Below are 24844 nucleotides of genomic sequence, written 5' to 3' on the forward strand. Positions count from 1 at the left end.
ACCACACATCGCAGGACAACGTTTCATATCACTAGAGGACTCTCGATGAATTCATTACACTAGTATCTCACATTAATTATCCTTGACTACATCCCTCCCTAGGCTGATATATCGCCTGTGTTCTTAACGATGAACGGACTTTCCACATGCAGCACGGTTGAGCAACATTGCGTGAAACTGCCTATCTTCTTCAACAGATACAAGCAACATCGTAGCAACAGTCGATATGAGATTGGAGTATATCGCATCTGTAATCTGATATATAGACTGCTGCACTGGCAGGGCGACTCAGACGAAATCTACTACTAGTTGAGCTCCCTTTGAAGTCTCGTACTCTTATTGGTTTAGCTATTTGATCGAATCGTTTGAACGTAGGTAAGCAGTAGTAGTAGGTTGTAGTTGCAATATTTATCAGTTCTGATGATGCAATCCGTGCGCGTTGAACTAGAATACGTAGTACAGTCAACAACAAAATACTGTGATCGCTTGTTTGTTGATACGATTATTCATGTAACTCAAAAAGACCAGTTTATGCCATTCCATGCCACTGAACTCGTACCACTAAACTATGAAATCGTACGTAGAGGTCCCCTCTCCCTCGCAATCCTCATATGGCTGTTCTTCATCACCATATAAATTCCTCAGCGTAGATTGGAAACTTTGAATCCCACCAATCAGTGTTGCCCGTTCCTCTTCTACGCTTCCAACGTCGAAGACTACTTCTTTCCGAGCGTGACCTTGGCCAAACCAAATAGATCCGTTGCTCTCGCTCCAGTTTGTTCTTACACCGTCCTCCAAGCCTCGTCGGCAGAACGCAAGTAGTTCTGCGTGTTGCTTCTGCTGGATTGGCGCATGCGCATCGCCAATGTACGAGGGAATCGTCTCCGGCGTTGTGCCTTGGAGGAGTTTGATGACGAAGATGCTGAGTTGGTCGATATATGTAATGAGCGGTGGTTGGCTGGGACATGCAGAGGGCATAGTGCGACTGCATATATACTCCAACGGTGGAAGAATCGATTTCATAGCATTCATCATATGCGCAAGTGCAGCGATGACATGGGATTGCTGGAGCCAGTGCTGACTGTCCTTGAGTTGTTCTGTTCCGCGGATGAAGGCATGCGAAACCGATACGATACAATCCAGTGCGGATATGAGACTGTCAGGCTGAGTGATACGGAGATCGAAAATCATCGTATCTAGAAACGAGGGCAGCGCTTGCAATATTGGCCTAACGATGGCAAAGGTTGTGCTTGATGAGAACGCTTCTTCTAGGTACGCCGGAAGGATGCCCTGCAGCAGTACTGATCGCAGTGCAACCCTGTCAGGAGTTGGTGCCTCGTCAGTACACAGAGCAGTCGTGAGCTGGCTGACAAGGTAAATCTGCTGGTTATCGGCAGCAGCCTGTTGCACGACCGTCTGTATGAAGACTGATAGTTGTTTCGCAATTCCTGTGTCTGACAGTTTAGGCGCATACCCACAAAGGCGTGCCACGACATAAGTGGGATCCCCAGCTGGTAGTGGGAAAGCGACGGAGTCCGTGAAGAAGGGTAGGACGGGACAGATATCGTTTGTATACTGCTTGAGGAACTGAACGATCTTCTGCACGAACTCGACGTAAGCGCCGGTCACCATCGTACCCTGACGAAGCTGCTGATAGTTGTACTTCATCGTTGTCATAAAGTCCTTCAGCATAGACGCGTACGATCTCTTTATGTTAGCAAGGCGCGCCGGCTCAGCTTGAGCAACCGATCGAACGTCGTCGCGCATATTCGACAGAATACTAGAGATAAGCGCAAGGCGTCGCGTACGTAGAGTATCAGCGGTGATATCCCACTCATTGGTATCTGTATTGCGGAAGAAGGGTAGGTTCTGCATAAGTGGGTGATGATCATCTGTTCGCGCGATGGCATAAAACAGTCGATGCTGGAACCTGAGCAAAGACTCTCGCTCAACCAAGCATACCATTAGGGCTTGGAGGAAATCGTGGTGATGCTCTTCGTAAGCGATCGAGTCGCAGTCGATAAGAGCGGCCATGAAGTATGGGCCGAATTTACGCGTCTGCTCGGTGTGCCGTAGCTGTCTCCATGATACCTGACTGAACGAATCCAAGTAGTACGTCCATGACCTATCACCTGACGCTACCTGACCTTCTGCGATCAGAACCCATGTGTCAACGCAGTCCATGAGGAGGTTGTCGTCAGGGGAGTTTTCCGCGCCAAAAGCGTTGGACAGCAGGTGCCAGAGGGGCTTCTGAATGAAGTCGAGGCCTGATTCCTGGATGACCTTTGCGGGGACGTCAGAGTCGATGCCTTCCAAGTCATCCATGTCGGGGAAGTCGCCGTAATCCTGGCTTTCGTCACTCGTTTGTTGACTCACGTCCCTCTTCACATGGGCTTTTTGTAACTTTGCAAAGCTCTGGAGAACTTTCATAGTGTCGCGAATGATGCTGACAAGGCGCCGATCTTCTAGATGAGGGAGCTCAAGCAGGCACATAATGTCGGAATCAATGAGGAGGGCTCTCATGGATAAGTGGTCTCTTGCATGAAGGATTGCTCTATTCATCCCGGCAATGCAGTCTCGTAGTGTCGCAATGACCTGCTCCTGGTTTCTCTCCATTGTTTGACGGACCATCACTGCGGAGATATCAGTAGTACCATCTAGAACGCCAGACTTCAAGTAGTCATCTGCCTCGGTTTTGGCCAGCTTGTACTGTCTTAGTGTTTGATGCATGATGTCTTTGTACCATAATGCGAACGGTCGTGCAGAGGTGTACGGCTCCTCGGTCGATAGTTGAAATGTGGCGAGGTTGGCCCAGGCTCGAACGCTGACTCTACAGGCCTCGCGGTGAGAGCTTTCGTGACTGACAAGATCGCGAATGTGATCCAATTTCGGACGACAGGTTGGCGGCGCAGCAAAGTAGAGCGTGGAAAGTAGGTCATGATGATTGCGGAGTGCTACCAAATTCTCTTCGTCTAGAGGCTGATCTTTTGGATAAGCACGCCCGTGGTTAGGTAGAGACCGAAAGACAAAGCTGCGAATCTTCTTCTCTGGGTAAGCGTTTGTCATACCCCGGAGGCCCAGAGCAAGACATGTCAGTGCGATGTGGAAGGAATTCTCGTTTTGCTCGATGACGAACGACGGTGATGTTGCAAGATTGTTGAGAAAAGGTACCGATCGGTCCCCTGATTCCCGTCGCAGGTTCTTGAGGCCATTCTTACCGAAGAAGTCCAACACGGCATTAAGCATCAGCTCCGGACGACTCCAATGCCAGTGAGTGATCAACCGGTGGCATCGTGCGAGGTTAGCACGAACATAGTCGTTGAGTGACGCGCTGTGCTTCCTATAGGTACTCGGATATAGTTCAAATAACCGACGTAGGAGATCCCGGATACACTTCCAATTATCCTTCTGGAAGGTCTCTCTCCGGCTTTTAAGCGGAATGCCCGATGCATCGATCTCGTTGTAGGGGAGGAAAGTGAATATCGAAGCCCACGTAGCTTCGAAAGTAGGCAAAGATGTGGCATTGGCGAGTCTAGAGCACAGGTCTTGGCCTACCAAATCCCAGAAATTACATGCTGGCATGTCCATCTCATCCAATACATGAGTGCAGATGACTATACTTTCAACGACAATTTCATTCTCTTGTATCCCCTTCTCGCGTACGGAGCGTCGCTTATTTTGGTCCAGAAACTTGCCTAGATTGGGTATACCATGTCGCACCAGCTGCGTGGTGATAGTCTTAGACAGGTTCTTGACAAGACCAACAAGCTCGACTCGATTGCCTTGATCAACAGTAGGATGTTGAGCAATACAATGAATCTGAAAGCTCGCGACGAGGATGTAGGCCATAGCATGTATGACGCCATGAACGCCGCTAGAATTCTGACAAGCCGTAGTTCTCTGAGCAACCGACAAGCTGTCAAAGAGCGATTGGTAGAGCCGCATTAACTTAAACACACAGTCATTTCGATCGATCGGGTCTAAGAAGCTGAGATGATCAGTTACCCAGTTGATGAGTGACCGTGTCAACCGAATCAATTGCGTCAAACCCTCATTGACTGACGATGGGATATGACGTTCAGCTTCCTGGTCTTCCAAAGGCTCAGACGCCGCTTTTACAAGGTCTTGCAACTTTGAAAACGTGTCGTCATTCCATGGGCCGCATCTGATCGAAAGAGCACCATGGGCAATAGTGCAATGACCAGCCGGATCATCAAAGCTGCGACCGTCGGGCTTGCTGATGACTAAAGCTCGGCGAAATTCGTCAGACCCGATAAAAGTAGACGAATGAAAATACGTGTCAGCCGCTAGCGAATATACATCGAATGTGACGGGGTATCGAGTACCATAAGGACCCAGTCCATGGAGTATGGGTGAGCCTTGTTCAGTCTCAGCGTCCTGTACTTGAAGAACATCAGCAGTCTTAAGTATCTCCTGGACTGCCGGCTCGCTCGGCTGTCGATATTCCCGCGCATCGACATCAATTCTTTGCGCTTGGACCTTTCGCTTCAACCGTTTTCTGGGTGGAGGGTGCTGGTGTCTCGAACCTTCTGTTTGGCCTTCCCCTACCTCGTTTGCAGAAGGGAGAGGTGGCAGTTCAATGCCGTCATCTGCGAGATATCGAGCTAATTGTGGATTTACGAAAAGCTCTTTGCTAGGAAGCTGAATACCGAACTCCTGATCAACACGTAACAGGCCCTTTTCGAATGCGATTTTCCGGTGACCTCGGCCAAAGTCGTTCTCATCGCCTTCTAGTTGTGCGGTTCTGAAAGGAAGAGGCGCCCGACGTACAACCCGTCCTGGATCTCTGTTTGGCTGAGCACGTTTCTTCCCTGTTTTTGTGGACATCTTAATCTGATTCTGGGTTGTAGAGCGTTGGAAAATGTGAAGATCTGTAGGAATGCATTTACGGGAACGTGAGCGAGAGACGTCGGTCGCAGCCTCGGATCGCGTGTCGAGCTCTTTCAAAGATCCTCCGTCATTCACTGGAAGCTGCTCTGCATGCTGCTGATTATCGATCCCATTGATCAAAGGATGTCGTGATTTTTGTTGTTGCGATGGGACATTTGCCTTTGGTCTAATTGTGCCTCGTTGCCATTGTTTGAGAGTAACATTGGCCTCTTCTGTATCTTCGGCATTTTGGAGTCGTATTTGTTTGTTTCGCGGCTTTTGACGGGCTAGATCTGGTCTTTGGAGCGCTTGCCGCCTGGCAATGCGGAGGAATTGCGGTATTGCATCGCCTTGCCGAGATGGCGAGAGATCAGCATCTATGACACTCATGGCAGGCAAAGGAGTCTTGCGTGGTCTTCTGGAGTTAGCTTGCTTCTTCTTTCCGGTCTGCCCGTTGAGCAATCGTTGTTCATAGGCTACACTCTTCCCTAGACCGTCCGACGATCTAGCTTTCTTAGACTTTCCAAATGCATCTGTAAGCTTAGTCCGTCTTTTCCGTTTCGGTCCGGTTCCACCAAGTGTCGGAAGGGGAAGACGATCGTGCTCCATGTCCGATAGATTGTCGTTAGCATAACGATCCTCAAACAGTGCAGCTAGTGCAGAAGCGTCAGCCATGGAATCGTGCACCGTTTCCAAATGATGGCTGATATGAGGTCTTGGCTCGTCATCTGAATCGTCTGATATGACAACGGAAATTCTTGATGGCGTTTTAGAAGCTGCATCTTGTCGGGGTCGGCCGGCTGGTCTCATGATCCTTTGAGCAACCCCACGCACAGGCGCAGTAGGCTCGGGAGAGGCAGCTGTGTTCGTACGCACCCGGTCTCGTTCGCGTTGCTCAGCCTGCCGTCGCTCCTGTGCTTGACGATCTTGTCGCAACCACGAAGCAGGCAACACTCCCTTAATCTTTCTGCCCACGTATCTGATCTCGTTGTCGCTTTTCTCCGCTTCACTGGCAGACTCTGCAGCCGAAGATGAGCTGTCCGTTATCACTACCCTGGTCGGTCGACGAAGCTGTCCACCGGACCTCTGCATATTACGTGGGGCCTGCTCGATGTCTGATCCCATCAGAATTTGAGGATCTTCTTGCATGACTGATGAAGTGGAAGGCGTAGGCAAGTTGGGGGCTGGGGTCATTGCACGTAGCGTAGCCGAACGACGAGCTGACGTGTTCCCGTTCAATGGCGGACTGCTTGAGTACGGAGGTGAGTTCGGAGGGATGGACCAGATATCGCGTCGCATGTCACGGTCTTCGAAGATACTTGTTGGTGCTGCGATAGTCTGAGTGGACGAGATGTTGAGCTTTCTACGCTTGGCTGCATGAGGGTGACGGAGCTGTGTAGACGAAACTCGTCTAGCAGAATTGGAGGCAGGGTGACGAAGAAGATCATTCCTCGGTCGTGGTAATACAGGCGTAGAGACTGGTATTTCAACATCTGGGGGACTGCTTGTAGGACTTTGATTCGGATCAAACTCTTGCTCCTGGGTTTCGTCATTCTGCTGCTTACGATGGCCCTGGGGTGATCGTGACCGCTCCCTTCGCACCGGTCTAAGTCCTCTGCTCTGTACTTCTCTCCGGTACATCTCACCCTCCAACGCATAAGGATGCATCTGAATAGGCTTCCGTTGGCGGAACTCACGTCTTGCCCTGTCGTCGGCAATCTGCCTCTGTAGGGCGGTCGAGGCTGGTATGACTATTTGAACCGCCGTGCGACGATGAGGCTCAGAAAATGCCAGCGGGGGCGACTCCATATCCGTTGGTGGATCTGAGAGATCTGAGGTATCATCATCGGAATTGTCGGACAAGGGAGTAATGCCGAACTCATGAAATAGGGTTGGAACGTGTTTGGGACTTCGTGCATCACCCACCATGGTCGACTGTATGGGAACGGTTGGATTGTCGGAAACAGGAACGGCATGATTGTCGTCCAGCTGAGGTATGGATACGGCAGAGCTTGGCTGAAGTATTGGCGATGCTGGGCGTAGGGATGGTTGAGGTGGTACATTCCGTCGAATCTTTGGCGTTTGCGAGCCGAGTAGCGGATCGGGGCTCTCGGTGAGCTCGCGTCTGAAGCTGTGCGTAGACCTGGGCGTGAAGGGAGATGGCGTAGGACGTCTGGGCGGGCTGCGTTTGGTGGGCGTGGTAATAACCGTCTCTTCCTTATCTACTCCTTCACTACCTTGAGCAGCACAATTCCTCTCTCTGTCTTCGTATACAGTCGCCTGTTCCTCTTCCGTGGCTTTTTTATGCCGTCCGATCGCGTCGACGCCTTCTTCGACGCGCTCGACGCGTCCACTCAGGCCACCATTCTGCCTGGAACCCTGACTCTCAAGCTGAGACTCGTCTTCTTCCTCATCCGAGTCCTGTACAAAACCTTTCTGTCGCCATTTGGACATTTGGACGCGCCTGCATGTCGTACCGGAGGTCGAGGCTGACGGAGTGAGGTTTTGGGTGATTGTTGAAGGCATGGCGCGTCGTCCCGTGCTCCGCCTAGCGTGTGCCGGGGGCGGAAGAGGGCTGAACTTTTTGCCCGCGGGAGTGCTTTCGTCATACACCCCAAATTCAAGAATCAACAGTCCACACAACAAGCAAACCGAATGGCAGGACGCATCCTTCCAGTCGCGCTGGCGACGATAGTCGGCGTATCAATTGGAGTGGCTACTTTTGATGGCGAGTTTAAAAAACAGCGAATAGCACGATTGGAGGCAGAGTACAAACGGTACGACGGTTCCACATGCGCTTTCTCCCGCTTTCACTTATACTCATACCAGGGAACTCGCTGCTGCTGCCGCTTCCACAAGTACAGCGACTCCGCCACCAGCAGCCCCGGGTGGCAGAGCTCCCATACAGCTACAGACTAAGAAAGAAGATATCGTCACTTCTGCGCCTGCTGATAATTCGTGGTCGAACACGCTCGGACTCTGGGCATGGAAGAAGGATAACAAGACGGAAAGTGCGACTGTGCCTACGACTAGCAACGCCGAAAACTCCAAAAGCAAGCCCTGATGGTATTGTAACTGGCATTTAAAGATCAAGTCGACGCTCGAGATCGCTCCACCGCCCCTGCCGCAGCGGATCCAGACGCTTCAGCTCGTCCAACCACGACTTCATGTCCTTTGTTGTAAATGACCCGGTTCCTGCGTCTACCGCCAGGTACGCCTCTGCGAGCCCGAGCAGTGCCTCGTATATCCACTTGCAATCCTCCTCGTCCTCTAATATCTCCGTGATATACTCCATCTCGTGCTCGTAGTACTTTTGTCGCTCGCCGTTGGTCAGATCCTGGACAACAAGCGAACCCGATGGACATGACGGAGACAATATCGAGAGGAGGTATTGGTGGTAGAACCATATAGACTGGTCGAAAGGATCCGTGTTTATGGCTTCGCATATTAGAGCTAGTTCCGAGTTGAGGAATGCGCGGCGAGCTTGGGCGTCTGCATCGCGCTCGCAGAGCATCTTGGGTATAAGCTGGCTGCGGTTGTGCCAGGCGGAGAAGTTGGAAAGATTGGTCTTGATCATTTTGGTTGTGTACTCGAACTCGGACTCTGTGAGGCTTTTCGGTGTAGTGCCGGTCGTGAGGATGTCTTCAGACGCCGCCAGCCGTTCGATCTGCGACACGACGAATCGTCTATAGCCCCAGGCATGAAAATTGCGGCTGTCCGCGTGTAGCATCTTGTTTATGAGTTGCAGTTCTCCCGACCAAAGCTTATGTGATGCTTCCACGCCCATCAACGCCTCCCCTTCGCGCAGAAGCCAGTTTCGGTGGTTCCATATCCAATAGCACTTTGGGAATTTCCGTAACAGCGCAAAGGTGAGATGCAGGTCGCCTTGCAAAAGATCTTCTGGCGATTGCTCAAGAGCATCTGATGTCAAGAGGGCTATCAGGACGCGTCTCCTGTGGTTCCATATCGTGTAATACTCAGGGTTTTCGTTTAGGAGCTTCGTGACAAGGCCCAAGACTTCGATGGTATACTGCTTCTCTGCAACCTAAAGGGCGACTGTCAACACCGAACGACCCAATCTGATTTTGAATTACGTACCTTTGCATTCACCAGATCGGCTAGATCTTTGTAATCCGCAATCTGTTGAAGCTCCTTCTGTCGCGCCTCTTCTGACCGAACTATCGGGCCTGACCCACGCGATATACCGTGCTATACATGTTAGCGAGTGTCGCCGATTTATCCTCATGTCAACATACGCTTGCCATGTGTTCTTGCGCGGTTGACAAGGCTTGGCTGTTGTTTCCTCAGACTGCAGCCTCGGCGGGATGTTGCCCCACTACACGCGTGCAGCCGCTGCCCCTCCGTCATCTCGCGCGGAAGGTTGCCGTCAACACTCGCTGCATCTGTCACCCCTCAGTTTGCTGCCAACATCCTAAGACCTTGACCCATCATTGCATTACTAACCTCGCAGCGACAACACCGGGACAGCAGGCAGTACCTCTTGTCCTTTAGCCTTTTTCCTTCGAACGACTTCACATGCGCTGACACTCACAACTAAGCTCTCCAGTCTACTCATCTTGACGCAAACCGCTCCAACATGAGCGACACTGATGATGGAACATCTCCATCTCAATCTGGCTATCTCACACCGCCGCTGTCTCCCACCAAGACTGTCTGCACTGAAGATTGGTCGTCACCCAGGACACCCCAGTCTCCTCGCAAAAGTCGCAGCTGTCTCTTTTTTAGTGACAACAACAATAACAGTGACACTACCAGTTCCAGTCTAATCTCGCCATCTTCTCCTAGCAAGTCAAAATTCACTTCCCGTCTTCAGGCACTGTCTACTCCAGACCCTCGTCCGATCAAGCGTGAAGCTGTAGTGGAACAATCAAACGATCAGACTTGTCCAGATCATCGCAGACTCAACGATTTCAATTCTTCCTTTCTCAATCGCTCTACCACGCTCGCTCACTCAAACGTTCCCTTAGCGTCTACTACAGCTGCATTGCCTCTTGATAGGGAGGCCTGCAACTCCAGTCCGCCTCGAAATGTATCTCTTGCAAGAAAACCAAGGCGTACAAATCGCAGCTCTTCAGATAGCCTGGTTAGCATCTTGAGTCGCGACCCATCTCCTTCGCCAAATCCTACAGATACTGCCACTACAATCGAAAGCTCGAACTTCACACCCCTGCGCTACACTGACGCTTCTTCTGGGGTAACTTCTCGGCCCGCTAAGCTTTGTCAACTACCTCTGCGCTATGCTAGCTCTCCTCTGAGACCCAGTCAATGGGTCACGCGAGGCGGACTTTTACCATCACCTCGTCCAAACCAAACCAGCACGCCAGATCGCTTCATCGCCAGCCGCCGGCCACCTGCGGTTACTCGAGAAAGCTTCGAGCTCAATAGCCCTGCAGAGCGGAGGGACAAGGAACAAAACATGAACCGTGGTACTCGCAGAGGCTCAGATGCTTTCAGTCGCCGACTGCGCAGAAGTGGCCGCATGAATGAGGAACTACGCGGGCTCAGAGAGGCACATTCCGTGGTTTCAGGGCGTGCCAATGCAAATAGAAGGAATTTCAACTTCAGGCGCAATCCTCTAACCTTGGGCGCTCGCCAGATCAGCGCTGGTGCTATCTGGAACGTTGGTGGGCCTTCTGCTGTGAGCGACACAGTAGTTGCAGTGTCCACTGGCAGAGGTGGAATGCTCGGTAGTGGAACGAACGCGCCACTGTACAAATCTGCTTTCTTGAACCGCGCAGATCCAGATGCTGAGCTTGAAGCCTATGAACGACGTCTCGCACTAGCACTTGACATTGATCAAACTGATCGCATACTTCAGCACTCATCATCTGCAGCCTCTCCGCGTTCGCAAAATAGCGGCCCTGCATCACAGACAAAACATGTCTGGCGAGACGGAGCTTGGCTAAAGGACGGAGTTGATCCGAGTTCGTTTATGTTCCTTACGAACGTTTCAGCATTGTGTCGTTGCTGACCACAAGCTCAAGATACCCGTAAAACGCCGCCAAAGCGGAGACCTGTGCCCATTTTACCTTTCAGATATGTCCTTAACCTACCGGGGGTTTTTTTATACTAATCCAGCCTACAGTCCTTGATGCCCCTAATCTCCGAGACGACTATTACTGTACCTTGCTCGCATATTCTTATACCTCCAAGTGTCTTGCTGTGGGCCTAGGGAACTGTGTCCATCTATGGTCCGAAAGAAGCGGCGTCAGTACGCCAGACTCGCTGAACGCCGTGCCACCAAATGGACCTTCAGATGTTCAGCATGTTACGTCGTTGGACTACTCGTCCACAGCAGGTGGGCAAGCAATTCTTGCGGTTGGACGGGCTGACGGTCGTATCTTACTGTGGAGCCCGCTTGACTCGGAACCACGATTCGATGCTACGCAACCCAAGCCTGTATCATGCGTATCTTGGAGACCGACTGTTGTACAGCGACCTTCACTTCGGGATAGAGCAATGAATGTACCAACCGAAGAATTACTCATCGGAGATGAGGTTAGTCACATCTACTTCTACAGTGTTGAGTGGCCTTCGGAGACACACAGTGCACTTTTCGGCTGGAATGGTGCCATGACATTGCTCGCTCGATTATCCATCCATAGCCAACAGATTTGCGGTTTAACATGGTCGTCGGACGGCGAGCTCTTTGCAAGTGGAGGGAACGACAACAACTGCAATCTATTTGAGACAAAGAAGTTGCTTCGACCAAACGCTGCTAGCGAGAGTACAGCAGCCATATTGGATGTGCGTGAAGGTCCGCGTGGTGAGTCCATCTACACCGTAACCAACCGCAACAACAACCCCGTCTTGCATCTTGCGCAATCGGCGGCGAAACATACATGGACACTCAATGCAGCTGTGAAAGCCATGGCGTTCTGCCCCTGGCAACGCGGACTTATAGCCGTCGGCGGCGGCTCAAATGATCGCTGCATCCGCTTTTATCACACACGCTCAGGCACTTGTCTTGCTACTATCGACTGTGCAGCTCAAGTCACCAGTCTTATCTGGTCTCAAACTCGCCGTGAAATAGCAGCGACGTTCGGCTTCGCGCAACCCGAACACCCATACCGTGTCGCTGTCTTCGCTTGGCCTGGTTGCGAACAAGTCGTTGCCGTGCCGTGGTACGATGAGAATCGGGCTCTGTGTGCAGTCGCTTACCCCGGCGGTCCATTGAATGGTTCGCACATAGATGGAGACCGCGATGGTGGAAGGGCCAGGGGTGAAGATGGAGTCTGGTCGACAAGAGGCGCCGAGGAAGGTTGCATCGTCGTTGCAGCTAGCGACATGGCAATTCGGTTCCATGAAATCTGGAGTGACAGACGGGGAAGTGTGGCTTTCGGTACTCTGCTAGGCAGTGAGACTACAGGCTTGTTAGGAGGAAGTGATATTCTTGAGGGCCGCTATGCTAGTGACTTTGAGCGGCCAGGAATGGTAATCAGATAGATATGAGATAGTCCTTGAGGAACGAGTAGGACAATAGCATAAGGCAAGCAAAATAGCTTCTCAGTCCAGGTATAGCAAGGTCTTGGTTCTGATCCAGAACTGGCTTTGTGTTTGACATGCTACTACCAGGCACTATTCGCTCATAAGAGAAGAATGCCAGTGGTGTTCTAGTATCGTCATCGTCTTCTAAGGTCTTCCATCACCCCGGTCCCCTCTTTCACTTTTCCCGAGTCTTTTAACGTGCACCTCTCCCAGCCTTAGCCGCACTCTCAGATTTGCGCCTGTATCTTACGCCCTCGGTATCCTCGTTTGCTTACCCTGAACGCTTCTTTCTCTTCTGCCATGTCGCTAGCATCTTTCCACAGTCGTCTCAATGTTGATAAATTGATCTGGGCTGCCTACTCAGCCTTTGCGCCTCATTCTGCTTCTGGTCATTACACAAGTGCGCTTGCATGTTGTTGACCTCAAGCCATGCGACATTCCTTCACCGTCTTCCGCCCCATCTACTGGATCCTCTCAGCAGCGTTTCTCGTTGGCCGTCCTTGCGTGAGAGCGTCCGTCTGTGCTTTCTTTCTCTCCAATTTCTTTTCTTTGCCTACGGCTTTCTTAGCTGAACGTTTTTGCGCGATGGCATTGATCTGAATTGAGCGATGTGCTTTCAGAACCGCAGTGAGAAGGCTTGTCGAGTGTTGTGCGGTAGTCGTAAGATCGGTGTCGGATAGCAGGGTAGAAAGTTCTAAATGAAGGCCTTGGAGAGCGTGTGTGAGTGCATCTTCCTTGTTCGTCTGTTTTCTAAGGTCTGGACGTTTTCTGTGCGGATCTGGAAGCGGTCTATGACTTAGGATAGGCGCCTTTACTTCTGACTGAGATTGTTCGTTTTGCTCAATCTGTTCCAAAGTTTGTTGTTGGGCAGCGTCTTCGTCCACATCAAGTTCGTTGAGTCCTTGGTGTTGTTGCGCCGACTGTGAGTCTTCGAAAAGATGGGCTGAATTTTTACCCCGATTCTCCAGCACGAAAGCTAGGCCCAGGGAATGTTTACCATTGCTCCCGTACAGGCTGTCACTTTTCGTAGCCTCTTCCCTCTTGTCAGTTTTGTCCGACCAGAATGTTTTTCCTTCGAACAGCCTCTTCGCAGTTCTGAATACCGTGCCACTGACAGGGTAAAGCTTGTTTTCTGTACCCATAGTGGCGTTGACCTGCAGTCGACCGCTTGCGTGACCTATCGTGATTGCGCCCTCCATCAGAGGTTCAGGGGCCAGCATTTGCTCAACGATGGTGCCGGGAATACGCGCAGCGACTGCTGATGTCAACGCAGCAGTCAAGGGAATTGCTCGATGAGGTTGTGTATCAGAGAGAAATCGGAGGACTATATCCATCTGCGACGACTTGAGTGTTTGCCCTGACAGCACAGGATGCGAAGATGACTGGGATACGAGACCGATCTTGGGTATGGTACGAGGAACGTCGTTTTCCGTAGGCGCAATACCCATGGCAACGGCAGCAGTCTTACGTATGCTTTCGAGCAATGCAAGCTTCTCTGGGAGTTTGTTGAAATCGTTGGGTAGTATCGTGCCATCCACACCAATATCGTCTGCTCGGATGAAGACACATGGGTTTGCACCATCCACGCAAGACACTCTGTAGCCCCCAACTTTGTCTACCCTCCTACCAGTTGGTAGCACTTTGCCGGTCTTGCTACCGTATGGGTGTTTGAAGTCCAACTTGATCTTGGAGCCAGATCCGGTCACACCGTCAATTTTGTAGTCGCCTGCCACAGCAGCCTCGGCTCCGATGACCTCGAAGGTGGAGTCGATCAGTTTCCCAGTATTCGTGTTCCGTATCTTGACAGTGACCTCTCCATCACCTTGAGCATATATTCTGGCTGGGAGAAGACCAGCATTGTAAGCATAGGGACCAATCGCACTACTCATGTTTCCACAATTGCCTGCGATGTCAACTTCGTCATTTTCAATACCCAAGCCAACAAAGGTGTAATCAATGTCCAAATTCTGCTCTTCCTCCGCCCTGTGTGCCTCTTTCTGGGTTTGTGCAACCTGCGCACTCTCACGTGCTGCATCAATGCCGCCAAATCCAGTACGGAAACGGGTGCCTCTTTCAGGCAGGGCAATCCTCCTCCCGTAGGGTTCTACGAGGCATATTTTGCTGAGACTCGATATCCCCGCGCCCATGCCATCAAGTTGTCGGCCATAAGGATCGCCACTGCCAATTATCTGGCGGAAGATGGCCGGCCATTTTGCGCGGTGTTTAGGCAGAGCTTGCGGTTGTATGATTACAGCTCGCGACGTGCCTCCGCGGTAATAAGCTGCCTCAATGGGCTTTTGGACCGTGGCGTCTGGCGGAACGACATCATGTCGAGAGACGAAGGAGCGTATGCGGAGGGAGAAGACTGGCGAAGGACGCATAACGCATCATGGCATGAACTTGTCGAGGAACGGGCCAAAGACGTGCGGCCGACAGATGGCAATGTTCGGAAAGGATCCGACCTCGGGACGGAAAGACTGGACCCTGTTTGGGAGCACAGGCAGCTGCTCCGAATTTTTCTCGAACATCCTCGACATCATCGCATCACACATCGAACCTACACTCTCGCCTTCGTACATAACTTGCATCTCCTGCTTCTCCATATTACACACTACACAATGTTGCAAAGAACTATCCTCCGCGCCTCAAGACAGCAGACTGCCCGCCAAATACGGGCTTTTGCGCCACTACGTCAACAAACACCCATCACAAGAGCAGTAGCCACACCTGCTATTCGATGGTACTCGGACGCTGCGCCCGCAAAAGAGGGAGAAGCCGCCGAGAAGAAGGAGGATGCGCCCGCACAGAACAACGAGGCAACACAATTGAAGGAGCAGCTGGAGAAGAAGGACAAGGAAGTCGTCGAGCTCAAGGTACGCATATAAGCCAGTTAGATGCACAAAGACAAGGAAATAACAATCGGCTGCAGGACAAATACCTCCGCTCAGTCGCCGACTTCCGCAACCTCCAAGAACGCACAGCACGTGAGATCAAGGCCGCAAAAGACTTCGCCATCCAGCGCTTCGCACGCGACCTTGTAGAATCTGTCGACAACCTTGACCGCGCTCTGAGTACTGTCCCGCAAGAGAAGCTCAAGGGCGACAACAGCGACCTCATTGCTCTCCACGACGGTATCAAGATGACCGACACCATCCTCATCAACACACTTAAGAAGCACGGCTTGGAGCGATTCGACCCCAGCGAAGCCGCAGAGAAGTTCGACCCCAACATTCACGAGGCCGTTTTCCAGGCGCCGCAACCCGACAAGGAGGACGGTACTTGCTTCCACACTCAACAGAAGGGTTTCAAGCTCAACGGACGGACACTGCGACCGGCCAAGGTTGGCGTTGTCAAGAACGCCTAAATGCACGATTGAACGAGGCCTGAATGACGTTCCATATATGCGGATAGTGGTGTTCATGACCTATGTCACTGTCGCAACCATTTCATTCGCATGTGTATGACTACTACGGTTCGGCTCTATTGACTGGTTGACACGGCGGTACAATGGAGGTATGGCGTTTTCGTGCTACCCACAAGGTGCACTTTGGTTTTTCATCGGACATTGTACAAATATTCCCCTCTCAGACGCATTTTGGAAAAGTTGAGCAAGCACAATGATGAAATGGCTTTGCATGTATTGTAATATTAGATATGACAGATTACGAGCGAAAGAGCAAACTCAAGAGCAGCAAAGCAGTATCAATGAATTTGCTTCAACTTATTCTTGATAGCCATCTGCACCTTCTTTCTGTGTCCAATGTTAATGCGAAGGATACGATACTACGTTCCATGGCAGTTTTGCAGTCTGTTGACGCCCATCCTTTTAGAACGCCAGCCCATGCAATGTTGTACACCCAGACATGCCCATACTTGTCTACCAGTTCTGTCCGTATGGTGTAGCACCGTACGGCGTAGCACCTCCTTGTGCCGCGCCACCCCAAGAACTCGCGCCGCCGTATCCCGGTGCTCCGACTGGAGTATATCCGCCGGCGTCACCATACCCAGCACCGTTCAGTGTTGGGCTCTGCGCACCGCCAAAGTCCTCTGGGCCTCCAATACCGCCGGATAGTTCTTTGATAATCTCGGCGAGCTTTCGTTGTAGGATAGAGATACCTTGCGTGACAATCTGATCAGGTTCAAGACCACCGACTGTTTCGACGTCGTAGAAGAAACGGGTTGGAACAGCGTCGTAGTTGAAGGGTTCATCTGGGTTGGGTGGGCCGCCGTCAAGGTTTATCCGAGCTTCGTCTTTGGGCCTAGTTGCTGTCAGATTGTTCCTGCCCGTAATCGAGTACTCAGCAAGGAATAGAGCACACATACCATTCCTTATCCGCGTCCTCCTCGTGCCAGTAGTCCAAATGATGCAGCTTGTTCGCCGGATCATACTCGAAACCGATGGCCGCACTCGGTGCCCACTTCGCATGCTCCTTTGCAATACCCTTCTTCGCGATGCACTTCATGCTGATCGCTTGACCTCTCCTCAGTTTGACAATGCAACTACCCGTCTCTTCTGAGTCAGTGATGACCGGCTTGCCTACATCCTCATTCGGTGTCCGGGACTCAATCACCAGATCGCGCGCATACACTTTCATAATCTCGCTGCCTGTGCATTTCGCGTTGAGGGTGAGGACAACGGCGCAGTTGTCGCAGTAGCCTTCGCAGTCGCAGTCGCGCGAGTATAGCAGGTCTTCGACACCTTTTGAGCACAAGGGCACGAGGCCGAGACGGTGGCAGACGAACTCGTCGGCAAGAACGGATGTGTTGTCGAAGACTTCTACGACGTCGATGGCAAGGGTGGGAATCTCAGCGAGCATCACACGGCGCAGCGAGTTGGCGGTTTCGAGATTAAAGTTCTGGACGATGAAGTTGGCGCGCTGGCTGTTTGCCTACGCATGGCTGTGTTAGCTCGACGTGTTGCGAGGTAGCCAGAGCAGACGGTGTACCTCGAGGAAGCGGACGTTTATTGCGCCGCCATCTGGGTCGTAGTCCATCGCGTCGTCGTTTCAGTGAGGTGAGAGCTGGGTGCTTGCGGCGTGAGAGATGAAGTCGAGGTGGCAAGGCGATTAGATTGTGAGGCGGAGAGAGACGTGTTGACGTGTATGGCGTGTGCTGGCTAGGGACGTTGCCGTGATGGAGATTCTTTGAGGTGAGTCTGGAGCCAACGTAGCCTAGCGCCTGGTAGCATGCGCCACACCTACGCCACACTTCCAGAGCTGTTCCACTGTCATGCCTTTGTGGTCATCGTCATGCAGGTCAACAATCGACGAAATTGCACCGCATCCGCAATGATACGCAAATTCATCTCCTTCTGAATCAAGTTTACCGAGCGGCAATGTTCTGACAACCTGTTTGCGTGCGTCTACTCAATACCTAGGTATTTCATGGCCTGGCACAAACCAAGCTGCTACAACATGAGCTATAGGTTTGGATGTGCCGTATGTTTGTGCAAAACAAAGGACGTATGAAGCAAGTACATGCTCTCAGAGCCCGCGGGTGTGTCCGGCATGCGCGGAGCGTGAGACAGTCACGAGACAAGACGTGACCTTCGATCAGCTTTGCTCCTAAGCACATGAGACACTCTTGTAGGATGATGTACTTCAAGACTACTTGCAGCGTGACGACAAGACCAAGACGTGAGGGTGTTATCGGCCAACACAGGTCTCGGGTGCAAAGCGCCTATGGCTGTGCTGCAAAGTGAGCTGACTGACTTGACAGTTGTCCTCGTCGTACCGTCGCATGCATATGGCAGATGGGGATTGACGAGTCTGCCGCCGAGTGACGACCTATAAAATGCCCAGTCGGACAAGATAACGGCCCTGATAGTATTGTGTGCATGCTGTGTAGTCCTAACATGGATAAGTCGGGCACTAACAGTCGACTCGGTGCTTGAGTAGCCTGCAAACTATCTTCTGTGGAACCAGCGAGACACTGATGGATGTTTCTTTCGTCGACATGAGGCTGAGTTGAGGGCGACTAAGCATCAGCGAGGCTGAGGGCCTCTCCTTTTCTCTGCGTGTTGTGCTATCGTCAGTTGAATCCGTCATTGACGCGTCCGCCGAGGTCCGGAGACCTCTAACAGCACAGTGCGTTGGGAAGCAACATGGCGGGGCAGTGCAATAACGCCCAGGAAATGGCGCGAAAGAAGCAGAACATGGGACGTGGACGCGGGACATGTCATGGCCGAAGTTCTGGCCTTGGCGGATTGAGGCGGAGCAACAGTGTGCTTGCATGCGGAAGCTGGAACCACCAACCACCGCGAAGGCGAACTTTGGTATAAGACACAGGCATTCAAGACATTGCACTTCAACTCATCACAGCAACTCATCCACACCAGACGCCCAGGACTCTTTGCGCAACACATATAATCGCAAACATGCAAGCTACTCTGCCATCACCAATGCGCTCGCGCGCATCATCGGGCAGCAAGTCGCCACTTTCTCTCGACTTCTCAGACCTGCCACCACTGGTCGAGCCATCACCACCCTCAAACACACTCATCATAACCGTAAGTGTTGCACTCGTCAACTTCAGCGGCAGCATCTAACAGTATCCAGAACCTTCTTGCTCCCGAAATCTTCCAACTATCAACCCTTACCGAGATCCGCGAAACCATCGACCAACATGCAAAAGTACACACATGGGCGCCGCTCAAGTCCTTCCGTCGCATCGTGGTATCCTTTTTCGACATTGACTCTGCGATACAAGTTCGACAAGCCCTCGATGGCGAGCAGCTCATGGGCTATCGCATCCGCGTATATTTCGGTGTAAACACACCCATGAACCCCTCAGACCAGCACCTCGCCCTACCCAAGTCAGATCGCCTATTTTTCATCTCGCCGCCACCTTCACCACCGATGGGCTGGGAAATGAAGGAAGAGGATGCGCCCAACAAGATTGTGCACCCTGAAGACCTCGCAGCAGCGCTGGCGCGGTTGCATGCAAACCACGAGGCGACCTCACCCGAGACCGATCACGGAGGTGCTCCCATTACAAGGAGGCGGACCGGCAGCACGACTGTAGTTTACCACCCCGAAGACCACGGCGATTCACCGAACCTTCCAGCTATATCAGTTGAAGACACAACAGAGACACCTGAGCCTTTGACCCCCATCGATGCGATGGAAGGGATTGAGGGACCGATCGCGTCGCAGAAGGCACAGGGCATGACAGTCAGCACCGCGAGGCCGCCGGTCGAGCTCATGCAATAGACAGTTTAGTGGTCTCGCGTATCATTTCTTTCCTTGTGTTTTCAAAAAAGGCTTCCTGTGTCCATAATGATATGGCGAATGCATAGTTCTGGCGTTGGTGGCTTGCTGATTTGAGGACGGCTCTGCAAGCTAGGGAATGCGAGCATTTGGGTTTGAGAATACCTGAGCAAGACTTTAGTCGCAACGAGTCTAATGGTCAGGGAATGGCACGGCATGGAATGATATCCCTCTTGAATAGCATAAACACGTTAAATTTTGCACATCCAATTGCTTCACATGCTCCGAAAATCTGGTGAATATGTGTACGCAACGTAAGCTCCGCGCTGCTGGGCTCAAAACGCTGCTGAATGATGCGATCTGCGAAGACGAAGGCGATAGACGCACTTTTGTACGAACCAACATCCAAGTCCCAATCGTGCTCCTCACGATGAAATGCTCGCATGTCTGCACAGATTGCATCCGGACTTCTTGCTGCAGAGTGAACCTAACGATTCAGCAGGATATACATCATGATGCCACTAGAACGCGAGTCATGCCCCAGGCCTCGACGATTCCCCTCGAGTTAGTTTGCGGATCGCGACTGCCGTACGTGGAAGTCGCGCTAGCACGTGATGATGCCAAACCCGATTAGCGCGCACTGGCATTAAGCGAACAGCATTCCAAAATGAATTTCGACCCGACGACCCTTCAACACCACGACAATCTACTAACGTTGCAGCTTCCACACGCCGTCGAGACGCCGCAGTCAAGATGAAGCTCAACATCTCCTACCCCAACAATGGAACCCAGAAGTTGATCGAGGTCGACGATGAGCGCAAGCTCCGCGTCTTCATGGACCGCCGCATGGGTCAAGAAGTCCCTGCCGACAGCATTGGCGACGAGTTCAAGGGCTACATCGTCAGGATCACTGGCGGTAACGACAAGCAAGGTTTCCCGATGAAGCAGGGTGTCATGCACCCAACTCGTGTCCGCCTCCTCCTCGCTGAGGGCCACTCCTGCTACCGCCCCCGCCGCACTGGTGAGCGCAAGAGGAAGTCCGTCCGTGGATGCATTGTCGGCATGGACCTCTCTGTCCTTGCTCTCAGCATCGTCAAGAAGGGTGACGAGGACATTCCCGGCCTGACCGACATTGTCCACCCCAAGCGCCTCGGTCCCAAGCGTGCCACCAAGATCCGCCGCTTCTTCGGTCTCAGCAAGGAAGATGATGTGAGTTACCTCATAGCTTCTTCGCCAATCCTGCTTCGCATAGCGGATTGAGTCTCGCTCGTCCTGCTACAAGCAGCGTATTGAGTCTGAGCAACAAGAAGTGAGCTAGTAAAGTTTCAAGGTTTGAAGACTAATCATTGCATGTGTAGGTCCGCAAGTTTGTCATCCGCCGTGAGGTCCAGCCCAAGAAGGAGGGCGCGAAGCCCTACACCAAGGCCCCCAAGATCCAGCGTCTTGTTACTCCTCAGCGTCTCCAGCACAAGCGTCACAGGCTGGCACTCAAGCGCCGTCGCGCGGAGGCTTCCAAGGATGCTGCCGTACGTCCATACCCTACTATGACGTTCAGAATAACTACTAATGCCAATACAGAACGAGTACGCTCAGATCCTTTCCAAGCGCATCAACGACGCCAAGGCCGCACACGACGAGGCCCGCAAGAGGAGGGCGTCTTCCATGAAGCACTAGAGAGTTATCATGAATTCATGATTGGGTCGTGGAATGATTACATTGGCGTCGGCACGAAAATAACGGTGTGGGCTCCTGTATCTGAATGAAAACTTCGGGCATTCTAGGGAATAGGCGCTTCTCATACCACTGACTGCTTAAGGCAGTTGTCTCAATAAACAATTGCATCACTTCACCACCGCTCCATGATCTTGCCGTATGCGACAGGCATTCCACTCGAACACTTCCAGATCTTGTTTGACTACGAAATCTGATTGGCAGACGTATCTCATCGGTCCCTCTCCATCGCGTTGGTCATGGCTAATTGACTGTATATATCTGCCTCACATCCTGTTCTTTTCGTACTTGCTTCCAATTACATGACATTAAAGCGAACATCGGACCTTTCCTTGAAGTACTAAATTTTGGTTGCAAATAGTACTCTTGGCCCCTCAGGCCTTGCATACAGCTGTTGCCACCCTACCAAGCTTCTCCCTACTTTTGTCGTCGCATACGTGTTGCACTGATCGAGTCCTCTCAGTGCGCCTCGTACTATCTGCAATACACCGTAGGCTTTTGCTGCCCTACGCGTTTTGGGTCGCTTTATCAACAGTACCTGAAGGAAAACCCGATGGCTAAAATGGTCGTCTTTTTCTATCTGCAATGTCCTTTGAAGGAGCTTACTCAAACGTGTGGCACATGCAATGAAGCAATTATGGTCATCTGTGCATGTAATCATTCCGTTTCGCGATCGATTATAGTCTTTTGCTATACCAAGACAGTGAGCCGCACCCTTCCGTTTGTCTTCAATGGCTTCCATAGATGCAAGCGAGAGAACGAACCCTACACCCTCTCACCTTCACCATTGATATTCGCAACACTTTATCGAAGCGGTCAGAGACGTCCTCGTCAGTCCGAGAAAGATGAAGGATCTTGGGCAAATAAACACAAAAGACAAGGAAGATGCCATTATCAGTGAACTGTCTCCAAGATCAGACAGAAATCTCGCTTTAATGCTTGCACTTCCGAGCTGATTTCCCGCTAGATTTTCCAGTAAAACACCTTTAGGGCGAACGATGAATACAAGGGGTACATGCTTTGGGTGGCGATACAATCACTTGTGATCAAAGTCGAGAGCCATATGCATAACCCTTTAGAGAATTGGATACCCGGTAGAGAAAAACGCATGGGTACAGTTGTGGTCACCTTGGTAGATAAATACAAGGCTATAAATGATTACAAGGGGAAAGGAGCAGAGATTAAACAGGTGTTCGTAAATCATCGTTCGAATCTGACAACGTGGGGATGGTGCTAGAAAAAGTCTGCGTACTATGAGATACGATGCAGGGGAGCAATCCCAAGGATTTGAAAGGGCGTGATTCAAGCCTTTCGAAGGCGTGAAGCTGAGATCGCCAAGATGAGACATCAAGCTACTTTGCGCAAAGCATATAAAATTCGAGTGCGGCTTAGACCTCTGAAGCCACTGTCTTATTGCATTTTGATAAAGCTATTTAACCATTCTAACCAAATAAGACAGCACTACATGACCTCAATCTAGGCATTCAATACGCGTCAAATACTAAAGAGAATCATCCTGTCACTCTCGATAGCTCTTTAACACACTGTAATCTCTGAAGAGCTTCTGGCGTCTAAGCTGATACCTGCTCGTCGAGATCTCGAGGAATAAACTGGATGTAAGGGCCATGCTTCTCGCTCGTGAAATGTCCTTTGATCTCGAAGTGCACAGCTCCCTTTGCACCACTCCGCGTCTCCCCAATCGTACCCATTGGGCCTTCAGCACGCTTCCAATCCGCTCGGAACATTATCTGAGCCAAGGCTGTGGTAAGCTCCATATAAGCAATATTTTTACCCAGACAACCCCGAGATCCCAGCGAAAAAGGGATAAATGCTCTCTTCGCCAACTTGAGCGCCTCCTCACTCTGGTTGTCCGGCAGCCATCGTTCAGGGATAAACTCGTCGGGGTCTGGGAAGTAGGCAGGATTGCGCTGAATGGCGTAGCAGCAAGTTGCAACATCTATGCCCTTTGGAAGGGCGTTCCCAGCTATCGACTCTTGCATCCTCGTCTCCCTCCACAGTGGGGCGGCTACTGGAGGCGCAAGCCGTAGTGCTTCGTCGATACAAGCCAGGAGGTACAAGCAACTTGTCAATTTTGGGCCAGGCGCGATTTCCTTAAGGGTCGAGAAGGTTGATCGGATTTCAGCAGCTAATCGCTTGTAGACTTCTGGATGACGTGCGAGGTAAAAGAAAAAACTAGAAATGGCAACAGAAGATGTATCGGTACCTGCGGCTGTTAAAACGACGAGGTATAGGCAGCATAATGGAGCTCGTTCATCTTACCTGCAACTACCATGACTAGTGCATCAGCCATGAGCTCCTCGTTAGTAAGTCCTGAGTCTTCTTGGCCTCCTTGCCCAATCAGGTCTCCAAAGATATCGTCCACGTGCTGCTTCTTCTCTAGTTCTATTCTGCCCATTACAAGTGTCCGAATCCGTTCGTTGAGCTGCGAAATTTTCTTGCTAAGTTTCGGCGCGAGGAAAGTTCTGAGATTCCGGTAATCGGCTAGTCGTGGCTGTATTACTTCCATACCAGCCATCAACATGCAGCTGTCGATTGTTTCAAGGAAGGGTCGAGCGTGTGTTTCGGTCATCATATTTTGCGGGCTGTAGAATACGATGCTCGACATAATATCAAAAGTGAAGTGAGAGCCTGTTAATCTTAGTACTGTGATCCTCACTGGGCTTTTCGACATACTTAGGTGGCTGATGTCTAACCCAGGACCACAAGATCTTGCTTTGTCGCAAGATTCAGGACTCGCCAAGAGCGTGTCGCCGAAGACTTTGGCTGTTTTGTAGATCATTGGCTCGTACTTTCTCAAAGCAACAGTAGAGAAAGCCCGGCTCAGCATCTTTCTCCTTGGCGCATGTTCCTCTCGATTGAGCGCATTGATGATGCTGACTTCAGGCTTGCCATTTCTGAAGCCTATATAGCCTCGTGCTTTCTGTGTCTTGGATGGGTGCATATATATGTCTGTGATTATCAGACACATTCAACCTTAGCTTTGCTTAGTGAAATACCTTGTAGTCCTTCGACAGTGTTCACAATAAGACCGTCTGGCTTGTAGCGTACCACATCGCCTACTGCACGTCAGTGTTCCTGACATCTCACCGCATGATTTGTGACTTACCGTATTTCTCATGACACCTCTGGACGTCCAGATGGATGTTCCCAGTATATGATTGGTATGCCCCATACCAAGACGTGCATCTTGCCAGAAAGGGTCCAGGGTATTTGGCTAATGGATGGAAGTAAAGTCTATAAATGACCTGCGAAACCTACAAACTTGTTAGTCAATATCGGGTCAATGTATTTGGGCAGCCTACAATCATAAAAGTGACAGCGCAGGAGGAGTAGAAGGCGGTGTCGATGGCAGTCATGATTGTTTGAATCCAAGTGGACGCATATAAATTGTGAACGGATAATGTCAAATTGTGGATATGGACATCACCTTATATGTAGAACTACCACACCCATGTTCTCATAGCTGCGGCATTCGGAGAACTTGG

The 24844-nt window shown here is 51.3% G+C and overlaps 10 protein-coding genes across 10 annotated transcripts; 5 read left to right on the forward strand and 5 right to left on the reverse strand.

The window, feature by feature from the left end:
- Positions 1–561: 561 nt before the first annotated feature.
- On the reverse strand, positions 562–7416 carry GT037_005948 (methyl methanesulfonate-sensitivity protein 22; the record flags this gene model as incomplete). The annotated part of the gene is made up of 1 exon (XM_038930995.1): positions 562–7416. One exon carries the CDS (start codon positions 7414–7416, stop codon positions 562–564), a length of 6855 nt encoding a protein of 2284 aa, XP_038786684.1.
- A 129-nt stretch (positions 7417–7545) lies between these two features.
- On the forward strand, positions 7546–7954 carry GT037_005949 (uncharacterized protein; the record flags this gene model as incomplete). Its single annotated transcript, XM_038930996.1, has 2 exons — positions 7546–7667; positions 7720–7954. The coding sequence occupies 2 exons, from the start codon at positions 7546–7548 to the stop codon at positions 7952–7954; spliced, it is 357 nt and encodes a 118-aa protein (XP_038786685.1).
- An 18-nt stretch (positions 7955–7972) lies between these two features.
- On the reverse strand, positions 7973–9155 carry GT037_005950 (protein prenylyltransferase; the record flags this gene model as incomplete). Its single annotated transcript, XM_038930997.1, has 3 exons — positions 7973–8935; positions 8989–9099; positions 9147–9155. 3 exons carry the CDS (start codon positions 9153–9155, stop codon positions 7973–7975), a joined length of 1083 nt encoding a protein of 360 aa, XP_038786686.1.
- A 332-nt stretch (positions 9156–9487) lies between these two features.
- On the forward strand, positions 9488–12357 carry GT037_005951 (meiosis-specific apc c activator protein ama1; the record flags this gene model as incomplete). Its single annotated transcript, XM_038930998.1, has 2 exons — positions 9488–10835; positions 10997–12357. The coding sequence occupies 2 exons, from the start codon at positions 9488–9490 to the stop codon at positions 12355–12357; spliced, it is 2709 nt and encodes a 902-aa protein (XP_038786687.1).
- Positions 12358–12860: 503 nt separating this feature from the next.
- GT037_005952 (uncharacterized protein) lies at positions 12861–14780 on the reverse strand (the record flags this gene model as incomplete). Its single annotated transcript, XM_038930999.1, has 1 exon — positions 12861–14780. One exon carries the CDS (start codon positions 14778–14780, stop codon positions 12861–12863), a length of 1920 nt encoding a protein of 639 aa, XP_038786688.1.
- Positions 14781–15017: 237 nt separating this feature from the next.
- On the forward strand, positions 15018–15763 carry GT037_005953 (mitochondrial co-chaperone; the record flags this gene model as incomplete). Its single annotated transcript, XM_038931000.1, has 2 exons — positions 15018–15272; positions 15329–15763. 2 exons carry the CDS (start codon positions 15018–15020, stop codon positions 15761–15763), a joined length of 690 nt encoding a protein of 229 aa, XP_038786689.1.
- Positions 15764–16276: 513 nt separating this feature from the next.
- Positions 16277–17393, reverse strand: GT037_005954 (dna-directed rna polymerase subunit d; the record flags this gene model as incomplete). The annotated part of the gene is made up of 3 exons (XM_038931001.1): positions 16277–16658; positions 16723–17288; positions 17346–17393. 3 exons carry the CDS (start codon positions 17391–17393, stop codon positions 16277–16279), a joined length of 996 nt encoding a protein of 331 aa, XP_038786690.1.
- Positions 17394–18775: 1382 nt separating this feature from the next.
- On the forward strand, positions 18776–19610 carry GT037_005955 (calcipressin-domain-containing protein; the record flags this gene model as incomplete). The annotated part of the gene is made up of 2 exons (XM_038931002.1): positions 18776–18907; positions 18957–19610. 2 exons carry the CDS (start codon positions 18776–18778, stop codon positions 19608–19610), a joined length of 786 nt encoding a protein of 261 aa, XP_038786691.1.
- A 750-nt stretch (positions 19611–20360) lies between these two features.
- GT037_005956 (40s ribosomal protein s6) lies at positions 20361–21281 on the forward strand (the record flags this gene model as incomplete). The annotated part of the gene is made up of 4 exons (XM_038931003.1): positions 20361–20816; positions 20860–20916; positions 20966–21133; positions 21186–21281. 4 exons carry the CDS (start codon positions 20361–20363, stop codon positions 21279–21281), a joined length of 777 nt encoding a protein of 258 aa, XP_038786692.1.
- Positions 21282–22909: 1628 nt separating this feature from the next.
- GT037_005957 (cytochrome p450) lies at positions 22910–24715 on the reverse strand (the record flags this gene model as incomplete). Its single annotated transcript, XM_038931004.1, has 6 exons — positions 22910–23562; positions 23619–23987; positions 24033–24308; positions 24356–24415; positions 24466–24613; positions 24662–24715. The coding sequence occupies 6 exons, from the start codon at positions 24713–24715 to the stop codon at positions 22910–22912; spliced, it is 1560 nt and encodes a 519-aa protein (XP_038786693.1).
- Positions 24716–24844: the final 129 nt, after the last annotated feature.

This window comes from Alternaria burnsii (assembly GCF_013036055.1).
Source record: "Alternaria burnsii strain CBS107.38 chromosome Unknown 732, whole genome shotgun sequence".
Classification (NCBI taxonomy): Eukaryota; Fungi; Ascomycota; class Dothideomycetes; order Pleosporales; family Pleosporaceae; genus Alternaria; species Alternaria burnsii.